This window comes from Lepus europaeus, chromosome 16, assembly GCF_033115175.1.
Source record: "Lepus europaeus isolate LE1 chromosome 16, mLepTim1.pri, whole genome shotgun sequence".
Lineage (NCBI taxonomy): Eukaryota > Metazoa > Chordata > Mammalia > Lagomorpha > Leporidae > Lepus > Lepus europaeus.
The window spans coordinates 12,937,853-12,953,682 of record NC_084842.1 but is presented as its reverse complement, the minus strand read 5'-3'; the positions used below and the strand labels follow the sequence as shown (position 1 = coordinate 12,953,682).

At 50.6% G+C, this 15,830-nt stretch overlaps 1 protein-coding gene across 4 annotated transcripts in view; it reads left to right on the top strand.

Moving 5' to 3' along the window:
• The window catches only part of RBPMS (RNA binding protein, mRNA processing factor), a 170,340-nt gene that overhangs the window by 110,719 nt on the left and 43,791 nt on the right, over positions 1–15,830 (top strand). For all 4 annotated transcript variants that reach the window (XR_009868193.1, XM_062213127.1, XM_062213126.1 and 1 more), the window contains exon 5: positions 3,668–3,818. Coding sequence is in view for 3 of the 4 variants with exons in the window: in XM_062213127.1 (XP_062069111.1) it covers positions 3,668–3,818 (151 nt within the window). In the remaining variant the exon portion in view is untranslated. The remainder of the gene's footprint in view (positions 1–3,667; positions 3,819–15,830) is intronic.

The following is a 15,830-nucleotide window of genomic DNA, read 5'->3' as shown; positions in this document are numbered from 1 at the left end:
AGTATGCCCAGGTCTGCCCCAGTCTTCACCAGTTTTTTCCTGTAAACGGATGATTTTGTTGCCTCTAAAACTCCTTGTCAAAGATTGATGGGCTAGGCATTTGGTTTTTGTTTTATTTTGTTTTGTTTTGTTTTTACAGGCAGAGTTAGACAGTAAGAGAGAGAGAAAGGTCTTCCTTCCGTTGGTTCACCCTCCAAATGGCCGCTATGGCCAGTGCACTGCGCCGATCCGAAGCCAGGAGCCAGGTGCTTCCTCCTGGTCTCCCATGCAGGTGTAGGGCCCAAGCACTTGGGCCATCCTCCACTGCCCTCCCAGGCCACAGCAGAGAGCTGGACTGGAAGAGGGGCAACTGGGACAGAACTGGCACCCCAACCGGGACTAGAACCCAGGGTGCTGGCGCCGCAGGCAGAGGATTAGCCTAGTGAGCCGCGGCACCGGCCTGGGCTGGCCATTTGTGAGGACCCTGGGGTAGCCGATAGTTTGCAGAGCTGTCGAGGTGACTCAGCCCTGGCCATCTCCATTTTCGTTACCTGCACACTCAGTCTCGATATTCCCAGAAGAATGAATGCATCTCATCACTGGGCAGCATCTGTCCCGGACATAGTAACCATGCTTTCATGCAGATCACTGAGACCAACCTCCAGGGCCCTTCCCACAGAGGGACCAGCTGCCATCACACCAGAACCCCCCTGCCTGCTTCACGCCTGATCTGGGTCCGCCTCTCCATGGAGCTCATCTTTTCCTGCCACCAGTATCGCTTTCCACTGGCAGCATCAGCACTCCCTGGGAACGTGTTGGAAATGCAGATGCTCAGGTTCCAGCCCACACAAATCAACAGAAGCGAATGTTTTGGAGGGGGGTCCCAGTGCTCCTTAGCAAGTCGCCCAGTAGGGCCCACGAGGTCCTTTATGATCTTCCCCCAGCCTGCTGGTGCAGCCATCTGCCTCTGGCCACCCCCAGCACACATCCTCCCTGCATCCTGTCCCATAGAATTTGCTGAGCCCTTTCCTGGACTGCCACCTGTTGAACTTCTGCTCTTCCCATGGATCCCCAGGCCTTTTCTGCCCTACGCAAAGCTGTCTGGCATCACCTTAGATACACAGGCAGCCATTATGTTGTTAGCCGTGTCGTCTTCTCCATGGCTTGGCCTTGGGCGGAGAGCTCACCGTCTGCCGAGCCTGGGTTGGTTGAGCCAGTTGGCAGTCAGCGTAGCCGGTCGGTCACACCCAGCTGTTTGCTAGTAACGTGTTATCCTGAAGTTCATGTATTACCGATTGTCCACGCGTAGATAAGGAAGAGGAAGGTTGTCACTTGGCAGTAACCTTATCCTAATAGCATTCGACGTGAACGTACTGTAGCCAGAGAAGGCGCTCGCTAGGTTTTAATTAAAAGCACAAGGCAGTTCTTTTTCATGACTGCTTCCTGTCTGTCTGCTTCTTCCTCTCCCCTTGTCTTCCTCTTCTTCCCCACTCTCTTTCCCCCTGCACCTCTCTGTGTCCTCCTCCTCCTCTGGCATTTAAACAGTTTTTGGCTTCACTGACCTCTACGGATAGAAACTCCGCGGAGCAGGATATTGGTTACCAAATATGGTGTTGCTGGTAAAGATGTTGGAGGAATGTGGCTTGTATTCTAAGCCTCTGCCTCTGCATAAGCTGCCAAGCAAATTAGGTCATTTTAACTTTTGGGTTTTTTTTTTTTTTTTTTTTTAAACGAGGAAGCTGGAACTTTGCTCTGGAACATGATGTTGTTGTTATTTTAGCTCAGACAAGATGAGGGGGGCGGGGAGCGGACCAGAGCTTTCTGATGCGGACTGCCAACCCAGGTTGTGTCCCAGGCGAGCTTGGGTGCGGAGCCTCGGCTGAATCCGGAACAGCAGATGTGCAGTCTTGCTGTGGGAGGCGCGGGGGTCCCAGGGGACCACGGTCAGGCCCCAGGATGCTCTGCGCTGCCTGGCTGCTGCGTCACTGGGGGCTCGGGGCTCCGGGGTAGCTTCTGCACGGGGAGGGTGAAACAGCCGGCAGGCCAGCACTCTGTGTGTCTGAGCGCGTGGAAGTGGAGGCCCGCGTCTTTCCCAGGGGCCGCGCTGCCCAGGCCCAGCTCTTCAGCGCCGTATTTGGAAATCCTTCCCTGGAGATCACAGTCCTAGCTCGGAAGCCCGGTGAGAGGCCTGGCAGTGGGCGCGGGCCAGAGCTGGTGCTATGTCATGCCACATCCCTTCTAGACGGTCCTGGTCTAGAACTTCCAGCGCCGAGCTCCCCCACCAGCACCCCCAAAAAGGAGCCGAGAACAGACTGCTTGTGTTCTTGCTCTTGGGCCGCGGGGAGACCTGTGCACGGGGTCTCCCCTCCTCCTGCCCACCACCCTGTGGTGGTTCCCTCTCAGAATGCTTCACTCCAGATCCTGAAGAAATCCGCCCCCCTCCCTCCCCCAGGAAGGTGGGGCTCAGGTGCTGTGGCTGTGACACCTGAGGACCCCTCTCCTCCTCCCCCACCCGTGGCTGCCGCCTCTCACTGCCAAGACCGTCATTCACAGCCCCTCTTTGGGTCTTTGAAGCTGAGCCTGTGACGTGCAGAGTCGCCCAGTCCTGGGCTACGGAGTGAGAATTTCTTACTCTTTCCTTGAGGACATCCAGTGCCCTCAGGTCCACGAGTGTACAGGGCTGGGCCAAGCGGAAGCCAGGAGCCTGGAACTCCATCCGGGTCTCCCACGTGGGTGGCAGGGGCCCAGGGCCATCTTCTGCTTTCCTAGGCACGTTAGCAGGGAGCTGGGTCGGAAGCAGGGTAGCTGGGACTCTCACTGCGTTCAGATACAGGATGCCAGTGGCTTAACCTGCTGCGCCTGAATCTTGTCTTTTAGCAGTGTCAGTGGTTGATTTTGTTGACTGTGATTGGTTTTTGGTAAACGGCAATAATAGGATCAAGGGTAATTGGCAATTACTGTTCCCTTTGGCCTGTGTAATCTTTATGCAGCCAGCAAGCCAACTCTAATCAAAGTCAGAGCTTTACTACAGCAAGGCATTTAGATTTTATGTGAGTTTATAAGCTAACTGGAATCAAAGGATATTTGTTACATTGAAATCTGACAGCCATTTCATTCCTGTCTCCTGAGGAACACGGAGTACTTGTGTTACCCTTACAAAGTTCCGTGATTAGACAGGGGGTGGGAATCTTGTTCTCCACCTATAGGCAATGGAGAGCACTGAGAAATTAACTCTGTTTTTGGTCAGTGTATGGACGCCGGTGGTCGCCCCGGCCTCCTGGATGCCAGGTGTCAGAGCTACACAGTACTTCGTTCTCGTGGGATCAGTCACAGTTTTCATTCTTGCTGGTGGCCGGTTCCTCAAAGTTGTTAATGGTGCTAGGAATTTGCTGACCCAAAATTTGAAAATTGAACCAGAAAGGGTTTTTTTTTCCCCTCCCAGAAGAAAGGGGTTTGTTGAAAATCCTGGTAACTAAAGTTTGTAATTAAGTAAGCTAAATTCCTTGATTTTTCTGGACCCTCCGTGCTGTGGAGTTTTGTGTATTTTCCTGAAAGCAGTGAGAGTGAGAGCTCTCGGTGGCCTTTTTTTAGGGACAGGCCAGGGTGTGCTGGTGTGTTTATTTTGTCACCATTCCGGTTTGACGCGAAGAAAATGAAAACATCTCCCATTTGTTCTTTATTTCCAAAGGGCATCCGCTTCGATCCTGAAATACCGCAAACACTACGACTCGAGTTTGCTAAGGCAAACACGAAGATGGCCAAGAACAAGCTAGTAGGGACTCCAAACCCCAGCACTCCTCTGCCCAACACTGTACCTCAGTTCATCGCCAGAGAGCCGTGTAAGTGGATCCACTTGTATTTCGGGAAAAGAGGCCAGGGGTTGTGCACGGGCCGCTGTGTGTGAGATGACACCTTGGGCGTGGAGCTCGCCAAGTCTCCTGTCCTCTCTGCCTGAGTTCCAAACCCAGCATTCTTATCGGTGACTGGCTGCCCCGAAGAGGGTGCGGCCTGAGCAGAACCCGTACCCTGAAACTCGCGCTTGCTGTGCAGTGGATTCCCCAGTGTGATGCTGACCACTGTGAGTCCGCCCCTGTTTGCTTTGCGGTAGGAATCCTCTGTCCCCCCCCCCCCCCCCCCCGGGATGTCGGAGATGGTTCTCAGCGTTCACTTATCTCCATGTGTTCAAAGGCATCAGTTCTGTGTCTATCAAAAGTGAAAGAGGCGGGGCTGCCATGGTGGCAGAGCAGGTTAAGCCACCGCCAGCAGTGCCAGCGTCCCATATAAGCACTGCTCCGCTTCTGATCCAGCTCCCTACTAATGCATCTGGGAAAGTAGCAGCAGATAGCCCAAGTGCTAGTGCCCCTGACTGGCCATTTCGGAAGTGAACCAGCAGATGGAAGATTTCTCTCTTATCACTTTGCCTTTCAAATAAATGGGGGGGGGGGGGGGGAGGCAGTGAAAGAGGCAGGTCTTAGGCGATTCTGTTTTTGAGAACAGTTTAGCCATAACTCTCAGGGGAAAAGTGATCACACACAAAGAATCCCTGTAGTTGAACAGTCAGTTCTGGTGGACACTAGCGAAGCCTTAAGGACATTCAGGGCTTCCTGTTTTAAATGAACCGGGTAAGGACGCTGGCTAATTGCTAAGCCTTAATGAGCTGCTTCAGCCGAATGTCCAGACCACGGCGTTGGCCTTGAATAGCTTCTCTTCGTTTTCCGTTTCAGTTTGCAGAGTCCCGTGTGGCCTACTGGGGCAGGGCACCCCAGGAAGCCCGCGTGACTTGTCGTTAGCGGCCGCATCTCTGTCTCACCGTTGTGGATCGTCCTGCCAAGCCGTGTGAATACGGTCATCTTCCCGCTCTCCCTGAGGACACGTTTCAGCTCTCCGTGTTTCGTTTGAAGGGCACGTGTCAGAGTTAATCAGGCCATGGTGGAAGTTAGTCACTCTGAGCTCAGTCGGTCTTTTAAAAGCCTGAGTGTGTCAGTGGAGAGTCATAGATAAGAGCTTCTCCCCCCAGCGCGTTGTAACATAAAAGTTAGAAAAATCAGTTTGTTCTTGCACGTTGTAGGGAAACTTGAGACCTCTTGGAGAAGGAAGTCTAAACAAAAGTTGCATTTCGTAGTGCCGCTGCCCTACAGGGGATTACCCAGCATTCCTTACATAAATCTTCAAGTGGGCAGCCCAGTGCTTTGTATATTGTCTATATTTAATGCTGGTGGATTACAGAGTAGATAAGTTGAGATTTAGATTTGGCTGTTTATAGAACTAAGGAGACATTTGTATACTTCTTTATTTTCTCTCTTGAGCAAGGCATTAGATGAGTATTTTTTTTAAGATTTTTTTTTTTTTTACTTAAAAGGCAGACGTAGCGAGAGAGAGGTCTTCCATCTGCTGGTTCACTCCCCAAATGGCCTCAACGGCCGAGGCTGTACCAGGCCAAAGCCAGGAGCCCAAAGCTTCTTCCAGGTCTCCCATGTAGGTGGCAGGGGTCCAACCACTTGGGCCATCTTCTGCTGCTTTCCCAGGCACATTAGCGGGGAGCTGGATCAGAAGTGGAGCAGCCAGGACTCGAACAGGCGCCCATATGGGATGCCGGTGGTGCGGACGGTGGCTTAACCTGCTACACGGCGGTGTTCTGACTAGAAAAGAGTATTTTTAGAACGCCTTCAGTTAGAGAAGTTAACCTGGAGTAAGTCTTTCCTTTTTTAGTGAATTTGCCTGCGTCCGATTTCTGGGACCTTTGAAGAGATGAATTCAGACAGAAAGGGGAGCAGTAGCGAAACTGAAATGTTATCCTCTCCTTTGCTGCTTTTCCTTTCAAATGTCAGAAGTCTTGAATCTGCTGGCGAAGCCCTGTGCAGTAGGCAGGCAGGGGAGACAACAGCTGGTTCAAGGCAGCGCATACAAAAGCTGCCAGGTGAACGCACTGCCTGCCCGCAGGTGCCTGTGGTGGAGCCGGAGCGAGGGGCAGTGCCCAGTGCTGCCCCCCCCCCCCCACCTCCCCTGCACTCGGAGCAGCTCAGGAACGATCTGCTCGGTGCCTGGGCAGTGGCAAAAGCTCCCTGGCTCCTCCTAGCACGACAGACTTGAGGGGAGAGGGAGGAGATGCAAACAGCTCGCAATATCTTCTCGAGAAAATAAAATGAGTGTGATTTCTCTCAGTATAGCTCCTTGTTATGACAAAGAGGCCCTGATCAGCAACCCCGCTGTGACTCAGAGCAGCCTTATCGGCCGTCTGCATTCCTCCTGGGATTGCCACACTCCATGTGGCACACACAGATGAGTGGCTTTCCTGGAGGCACAGGCAAAGCGAGACCACCATGATGGGTCCCTGTGGGCCCGTCTGGTTGCCCAGTGCACACGATCGGCACTCGGGGTGCTTAGTTGCACCCCTGACAGCTGTGGCCTGTGAGGGAATCCTACAGTCCTAGGACTGACAGAGCCCTGAATTCTGGGTTCTGGGCCACAGGAGAAGTTTCTCCGAACGCGGCTGCTTGTTAGTATTGTCATTCGGTAGTGACTGCAGAGCGCTCTTTGCCATCCCTCCAGGAAGAACGCTCTGTGATTCGGCTGTCCAACAAGCAGTCGCTCGAGCTTACGTGAGCACCCAGGGTGCTAGAGCCTGGAGAAGAGGAAGACTCACTGATGCCATGAGAGCGTTCAGTCCGAGGAGCTGGTGATGCTCCGTTAAGAAAACCTTGGCCCCGCATAAAGGACACAGATTCTGCAGTGTAGTCTGTCTCCCAGACTGCACTGCCGTGTTTGCTGAGCGCATACTCCGCCAGGCTTGAAGGGGGATGGAACCAGGTGCTGGAACTTCGGGGGCTGCATGGCGGCCTTCCGTGGAGAGCCTGGGCTTTAGGCTGGAAGCTGTCAAGGAGGCTTTGGCTCTGCAAGCTAGTCACAAACTTTTCAGCCTTTTGGGAAAACATTTAACCTTGCTGTGCGCCCGTTCCCGCGCCCTGTAAAATGCAGATAATATTTTCTTCATGGGATTGGAGAACTAAGTGAAGCAGTATCTTAGGATCGCACTGAATACCAAGCAGGCCTACTGTGTGTCGTGTACTGTGCTGTGCCGCTTAGTTAGAGCGGGTGTTGGTCGTCTGAGGGGTCGTCATCGTGTCACTGTAGCCATTTGTGCTTGCAAGGATGGCCCAAATGCACCTGCAGTCCCCAGACGGCAGTTCTGCCTTCCTAGCTATGTTGCTGTTCATTTGAGCTTCACCTCATGCTCTTTTGTATGTAATACAGTTTGGAGAAAGCAGCCGGTAAGGGATGTGGGAAAATGATGGAGGAGTTGACTTCTTGGTTCCCCAGGGAGCTCGTCTTCTGTAGCCAAAAAACTCTGCTGTAGATATGTTGAGGAGTGTGTCACCACTTCTCTGTTATTTGTTTTCCTCCTGGTTACAGGACAATTCTGGGTGCCCAAAACTCTGATAAACAGAATTGAAGACACTAAGGAAGGCCTGGGACGGCTGAGTTGACCTGGTCAACAAGTATTATGACTTGCCTGCCTTAAAATCCATAGTTGACATCCCAGCCAGGTACCTCAGGATGTGTCCATGCTCAGAGACCGGGTTTTTGTAGAGGTGGTTAAGCTCAAACAAGGCCGTTAGTGTAGGGGCCTAATCCAGTTGACTGCTGTCCATCTAGAACTAGAAGAGACAGCAGGTGTGTGTGCACGCAGACAAACAGGCATGTTGAGGGACACAGGAGGAGGAGCAGCCACACCTGCCAGCATCGGACTGTGGACCTGCAGCCCCTAGACATGAGATGGAGCACATTGCTAGTGCGTAAGCAGCCACTCTGCCTGTGGCCCTGGCACACCAGTGTCAGCAAGCGCAAGAGCTCGCACCTAAACCCAGACGTGCCATTAACTAGCTTCATATCTTAGGTCTAGTGCCGTGACTTCTGTGTATCCCCGATTTCTCTGCCATCGGCCCGCACTTCCAGGTGTGCCTATCCAACTGTGACGATCTGATTACCCCGATGGGCAAGTCAGAGAAGGGCCGCACGGTGCTCGGCGATCGTTAGCGGCGTGCGCCTCTGTGCCTTTTGGTCCTTGGAATTAGGAGACCTGTAGTTTGCCCACATCTGGAAGTATGCTGTGGAATTGTTTTTTAAGATGCCACACACTTGTTTTTATGCTTTTTTTATCTGGTCATATTCCCGGGAGGTGTGTTTGAGGGGATTTTTAAAAATTTATAGTGGCATCAAGATGATTTTGCCACAAAAAAATGCACATATTTAAAGTTTTGAATTTGGTAAGTTTTGTTATAAGGCATGTGGGATTTAATCGAATAAGTGCCCTTGATGAGTTTATACTGTTTACCTTTTAAAGTAGTGCTTTTTTTTTTTTTTTTTTTTTTTAAGATTTCTTTATGTGAAAGGCAGTTACAGAGCGAGAGTGAGAGGTATCTTCCATTCACTGGTTCATTCCCCAAATGGCCACAATGGCTGGAGCTGGGCCAATCCAAAGCCAAGAGCCAGGAGCTTCTTCTGGCTCTCCCATGTGGGTGCAGGGCCCCAAGCACTTGGCCATCTCTGCTGCTTCCCCAGGCACAGTAGCAGGAAGCAGGATTGGAAGTGCAGCAGCGGAGACTTGAACCAGCGCCCATATGGGATATCAGCACTGTGGGTGGCGGATTAGGATTAACCTGCTCTGCCACAGTGCCAGCCCCTAAAGTCGTGCTCTTAAAGCTGCAGGCAGCCAGCGCTTCTAAGAGCCCTCACTGAAACCACACGGGTCCTCCCCTTGCCTTTCTCATGTTGCAAAGCCCATATTGAAAAGCTCCAGAAGTTTCCAGTGGTGTGGCTTCCTGTGAGGCTGGTCTAGGACTTAGACTCTGCATTCTTCGAAGCTGTGTGGGCGATTCTGACCTGGAGTTAGGTTGGAGAATCACTGATGGACCAGCGAATTTTACAGTGAAAATCTCCTTCCTGCTCACACACTCTGCTCCCTCATCCCTGCCCCCACCCCCTTCCCAGCCCAAACAAAAGCTCAGCTCTCTTAGCTACCTGGGGAGCACAGAACTCTTGGGTGAGTCATCAGACCGCTTCCTTGTTGGTCTGCCATAGCCCAGGAACTTCCCTGCCTCTCCCATACTGACCCTCACTCTCTGGAACTGAGTTCTGTCCTTTGTTGGCCAAGATCCCATGGAAGTTGAGGAAGGCCTGTAAAGGGTCTAGCCCGTGCCCTCCCTGGCAGATACAAAATCTGAGCCGTCCGGTCCCCTGCCGTGATGAGAGTCAGCCTGAACCTGTCTGGGGTTCCCTGGGGCCCCTGGCACAGAGCCAGGGCAGTGATACACAGCATGGGAAAGACTGGATGTGCACCTGCTGTGGAAGTATGCAGGCCCACCACCACTGCACTGGGCAGCCTACGCCTGTGTTCCTTGATGGGCGTTATTTAGAGCGACAGGGTCTGGGCTCATCAGTACCTATACCTGATCACGCTGGCCAGAAGGAGCGTGACGCAAGTGAAAACCAAAATGTTGCAGGAGATCCTAGTGCTAAACATTATACGTGCTTCTCGGGGGAGAGAAATTTTCAAGCAGTCCAGGAAAGTGTAAAGAAATTCTTTATGCCATTAGTTGGGTGTACTTCATTCCCTCTGGATTGCTACTTCAGAAACTGAGAGGCTCGGCCTAGTGGTGAAGATGCTCTCGGCACCCATGGGAGTGCCTGGGCTCCATTCCCACCTCAGTGCAGATGCCAGGGTGGTTAAGGAGGTTGGGTCCCTGCCATCCACATGGAAGACCTGGATTGAGTTCTGGGCTCCTGGCTTTGACCCAGCCCAGCCCCCACATTTGCAGACACTTGGGAGTGAACTAGCAGATGGGATCTCTCTCTCTCTCTCTCCCTCTCCCTCCCTCTCTCGAATAATTTTTTTCCCTGAATCTTATAAACTTGGTGTGAACAGTTGCACTTGTGAGTTCTTCACTAGTGTAGTGAAATGCCTGAGGCAGGCTGACTTTATCCAAGGTACTTTGGTTCATGGTTCTGGAGATTGACAGTTCACGATGAATTGGGTACCGTTGGTCTCGCCTTTGGTGACAGCACTCTTGCTGGCTGAGTCCCCAGGTAGCACACTTTGACCATGGCTGTGTCATCTCCTATAAAGCCCCCAGGACTTGGTTTCCAGAGCTCTACCCTAATGACCTAACGCAGTCACTTCCCAAAGACCCCTACCTCTTAATGTCATAATTGGATTAAGTTTCCACTGTCCTAGTACCAGTAACCTAGGACTTTGGGGAACATAATTATGAGTTCAGGGGCACACATTTTTAATCCATGCCAATTTCTTTTTTAAAAGTTTGAGCATTTTATTGGAATACAGTGAACATAACAAGAAATGCACATAGTGTACCTGTAAATGAGTGTTGTCTTCTGAGCATACTCATACCCAGAGCCCAAATTAAGAAAAAATACTACTAGTACCCCAAGAGGCCTCACTGTTCCCTCTTCTCCATTTTCTTTTTTAATGTGGGGAAAGACGAGTGTTTTGTCACCTATGTGGTATGTTTCAGTGAAGTAGTATTTACAACTAAATACCAAATGATATGACATCCACACAATTTGTATAGTCTTTCTGTTAAATTCCACGAATAACAGAAGTGTGGTATTTTCCTTTCTTGGGCTGGCTTCTTTCACTTAGTGTAATAATCTCTAGTTACATCCATTTTGTTGTGGGATTTCATTTTTTTAAATGGCTGAGTAATATATATAATGGATTTCCTTTATGCAGTGACCAGTTGATGGACATCTGGGTTGACTCCATACCTTTGCTATTGTGAATTGGCCTCTACAAACAGAGGCATGTAACTTTGAGCCTTGTATGTACCTTAGTTCTATAAAGAGTGGGTTACTTACCTCCTGACTTTATAAATGGATGATATACAGTTCAGTTAGGGGTGTTTCGAATCATTCACATGGAAATGAGCATGCGTGAGAAGGCACAGTTCTGGCCCTGTTTGTCATGGATTGGGATCTTAAGACCTCATTGTGTGCACTCCTTTGAGAATCTGTGCTAGGAAGCCAACATAAGCAGTCCACTGACTTGGGGGTAAGGAGCCGATGTGCCCATAGGCAGTTCTTCCTTGTGGAGTCCCACAGCCTCCTGAGAAAATGGCAAGAGATTGTTTACTTTTAGCTTTTAGAGACAGGAACAGAGTAGCAAAAAGCCTTTCTTGATGTTATGTAAATGAGATGGGATTAAGAGATGTGGTTCTGGGGCAGGCACCCTAGCTGATTTGGCTAATCCTCCGCCTGCGGTGCCGGCACCCCAGGTTCTAGTCCTGGTTGGGGCGCTGGGAACTAGTCCTGGTTGCTCCTCTTCCAGTCCAGCTCTCTGTTGTGGCCCGGGAAGGCAGTGGAGGATGGCCCAAGTGCCTGGGCCCCTGCACCCGCGTGGGAGACCAGGAGAAGCACCTGGCTCCTGGCTCCTGGCTCCTGGCTCCTGGCTGAGATGCGGTCTGGGGCAGGCGTTGTGCAGCGGGTTAGCCCACATTCTGTACTGCTGTGCCTGGGATAAAGTCCCACCTCCATTTACAGTCCATCTTCCTGCTGAGGTGCCTGAATGGCAGCAGATGACAGCCCAAGTACCTGGGTCTCTGCCACCTACAGGGGAGACCCAGGTGCAGTTCTGGCTCCTGGCTTCGGCCTGGCCTAGCCCTGCCTGTTGGAGGCATTTGAGTGAACCAACAGATGGAAGATCTTCATCTCTCTGTTAGTTTGTTTTTCAAATACATTCTAAAGAGAGAGAGAAAAACCTGGTTCTGCAGTTGAAAAAAAATAATAATAATGTAAAAACGGGAGGGATTATCTAATAAGACATTGGGTCTGTAATTTAGAGAAAATGATTCAGTCCAATTTAAGAGAATAAATCTGACAGGTGCAACTTCCACATGATCACAATCTGGGCCTCTGTATTTGAGAATAGGCCACATCTCCTGATGTTTTCATTGCGCTTTGTAACAACGGCCGTGCCTCATCCATGTTATTGTTGCAGAGTAGGACCGCAGGGTCCGGAGCTGTGGTGCATCGGGTTAAGCTGCTGTCTGCCACTCGAGCATTCCGTAGTGGAGCCCTGATCCAGTCCTGGCTGCTGCTCTTCCGATCCTGCTCCCTGCGGACGCACCTGAGAAAGCAGTGAAGGGTGGCGAGGCCAGTGGGGAGACTTGGATAGCGTCCCAGTCTCCTGGCTTCTGCAGCTGTTTTGGGGAGTGAACCAGCACATGCATTCTTGTGTGCGACAGGGCGGAGCAGGGGGCCTCTCCCCACATGCATCCCCCCCCCCACTCTGCTTTTTTTTTTTAAATGTCTTGGGGGGGGTGCAGCATGAGGATCTCAGGTGCCACTCTGAGAAATTTCTCCAAGATGAACTGACAGGGAGAGCGAGGAGACTGCTGGGCGTGGCGGTGCCTCCCTGAGCTCTAGGCTGCTGTGCCAGGGGACAGGAGCAGTCGAACCTGTGTATGGGTGTCAAGGAGCAGCTTGAGTTGTGGTCCCTTTAGAAGGGACCTGCCCTCGAGTGTCTTCCCCCTGTGACCTGGAATGGCACTGGGTAGGTGTGGGGACGGGAGGCGCCTCCTCCCCTCCGGCCCCTGGCCAGGTGGGAAGGAAGGGCGCCAATCCCTCTGTCCCCCTTTTGCTGGCCCCAGGTGCTGAGGTTGAGGGTTTTGATGGGAGGGGGCTGAATGGGAAGAAGTGTGGAGAGAAGCAGTTGGGAGCCTTTAGGCCAGGGGTTCGGACCCTTTCTGTGTGCCAAGGGCCAGTGATTCTGCTGCCGAACCAGGGCCAGTGGGATGTAGTAGAGAAAAGGCCAGGAGATGGGGAAATCTTTGATGGAGGAGTTACAATGTGTTCGTTCTCAGCTCCAAGTGCCAGTCTCAGTGATTTGATGTGACAAAACACGGTGTGTACGTAAACTCCTGGAGCGAGCCGGTGCCTCTTGCTGTGTTCCCTTGGTACCGATAAGCTGTGGTTATCCAGACTTGGATAGTTGGCAGACTTTCTCTTGGAAATTTATGAGATCAGACTGTTTTTGTTTTTCAAGGAAAACAACATGTGTTTATTGCCAATAATAAAATTTGAGTTTCAAAACCAAAAAAAAAGGAAATTTTTGAAAACGTCTGTCTGCCGTCAAGAGTTAATGTCTCAACAGATTTGTGGTTAATGTCAGTGAATTTGGGATTTGTAAGTTGCATAACGAGGGGCCATCATTGTGGCACAGTGGGTTAAGCCAACACTTGACACCAACGTCCCATTAACAGAGAACCAGTTCAAAAACAGATACGAGAATCCAATTGTCCTATGGCCACATACTAAAGAGATTTGCAAAGATACAAATTTAAAGTTTTCTTGTTTTGGAATACCTAGTTTGTATTAATACATAAACAGGGCTTTTTAAATGAATTGATATTTTATTTTAGCATTTATTTTCATTTTATTTGAAAGGCAAAGAGATCGATCTTCCATCTGCTGGTTTACCCTACCAAGTGTCCGTAATAGCCCTGGCTGGGCCAGGTCAAAGCCAGGAGCCCAGTAACTCAAACATATCTCCAATGTGGGTGGCAGAGACGCAAGTACACAAGGCATCACAGAGTCTACATTAGTTGGAGACTGGATCAGAAGCAGAGCAGTGGGGACTTGAACCAGGCACTCTGATAATAGGATGTGGGCATCCCAAATGGCAACTTCACCACTATGCCAAACCCTTGCTCTGAATTAATATCATTTTTATCTTTTAGGATGATAAATAGCGAATCCCAAACCTACATGAACAAAGGTTCTTCGGAGTCCTTCAGAAGTTTTACAGTTGTAACGGTGTCCTGAACCAAAGTTGAAAATCCTCTCGAACGTTTAAAGTTAGATGTCTGCTATAGATTTGGAGTAGGTGGTTACATCTGGCCATAGTAGCTCAAAGTGTTTAATATTGTGGGGGAATAGACAGATTCGCAGAGTTGTTTGTGTGAGTGGAATCACACCTGCCAGGTTGTATCAGTATGTATACAGCAGGTCCCTACAGTGGAGTGTGTGTTGGTGGGGCCCTTGTTCTTGGGGGAAGTGTAGGAGAGTGAAGGAGGTAGACCGTGGTGCAGTGTCATCTGGCAGGCCCAGGGCCCTTGTCATCCTCCTGTTCATAGTGCATTGTGTGTGCCACTGAGATGCAGAGGCAGCAGCACCTGTGCACAGAACAGGTTAATTAGTGGCTGAGGGTGGAGGAGCGTCTGTCTGTGTTGTCATTAAATACCCCTCAGCAGGGCCAGGAGATCAAGCTGGTCAAACAGTAACAGCTCTGTGCAGGAAGTTATACTGAGTTCCTGCTCTAATTTTCTCACTTGAGCTTAGCAAACATTTGAGGGGCGGTGAGAGATTAAAAAGCTGAATAAGACACAGTTCTGCTCTGGTATTTACCTGGTAGTGAGGGAGAGGGGCCTGTAATGGGACTGCAGTCTAAGGCTGAGACTCTCAGGAGGTACTGTTAACCCTTTAGCTGAAGAGAGAGATGCCAGTGGGCAGAGAGTGTGCACAAGGTTCTACAGGCTGAGGCAATAGCCACCAACAGTGTAGAAAGGAGCGGAGCACAAGACAGCTATGCCCCAGTGAAGCTAAAGAGTGCAGAGAAAGAAATAGAAAGTGACGCCGCCCGCCAGGGCTGTTAGGGTGGATCTCAGGAACATGATGGGAGAGGAAACCATTGCCAGCTTTTCACTCCACCTTGCATGCTGCTTTTATCGCTTGAGAGAAACATTTCTGGAATTAGCGAACTCGAGAAATGGCTATCAGGGAGGGCATGTTGGTTTCCTGTGCTCTTTGGTGGCAGGGATGTGGGGGTTGTTACTGGTTTGAGGAGCTTTTTTTGCTTTTGGCTTGAAACAACATGACATTTGTGATGTCAGATTTTGTGCCTGGGATTCCAGGCACAGGTTTGGGTCCTCTCTCTACTCCTGGTCCTGAAATGCCGAAAGAGATGTGTTGGCCAGACTGGGGTTTCCTCTGCTGTACTTTCGTGCCCACCTGGCTGAGGGGGATTTCAGGGCTTTAGGTTTACGCAGTTGGCTAGCAGTATGATTGCTTTCAAGCCATCATTTCATTGAGCCATGTGACAGGTGGGTGAAAGGGTAGAGAGAGTAAGGGGATGGCTGATTCTCATCCTCCCTGCCAAAAACACACACACATACATACACACACCCATATACATACATACACACACCCATATATACATATATACACACCCATATATACATATATACACACCCATATACACACATATACACATATATGTATACACACATAGACATATATACACACACAGGGATACATACACACATTCTCTTTCTCTCTCTCTCCCTCTCACTCTCCCCCTCCCCATCTCTGTCTCTCTCTCCCCTGGTCAGCAGAGAAAGATGTTTTGATGAGACACCGCCCACCTGTTGTGCCCCACCCGGAGTTCAGTTGGGAAGGAAAGCCTCTGTTGAGAGTCTTCAGTGACTTGGGGGAAGAAGTTTGCTGGTGAAAGCACCCTGGATAACAGAAATCGTCTATGGCGTGGGACATCCGTGTCCACAGTCTGCTTTGCAAGTTTACAGAAGAAAGTACTTTTTAAAGTCACAATACAGAGGAGATTGGTGTCTCCGTGGTTTGTGTTTGAGTTCTTTGGCAGGGAGGGACGTTTCACTTTCTCTCACTCTTGTATTTTCTTTTTTTAAAGATGTAGTGGGGCCGGCGCTGTGGCACAGTGGGTTAAAGCCCCGGCCTACAGCACTGGCATCCCATCTGGGAGCCATTTTGAGTCCTGGCTGTGCCTCTTCCAGTCCAGCTCTGTTATTTGAGCGGTAGAGTTGCAG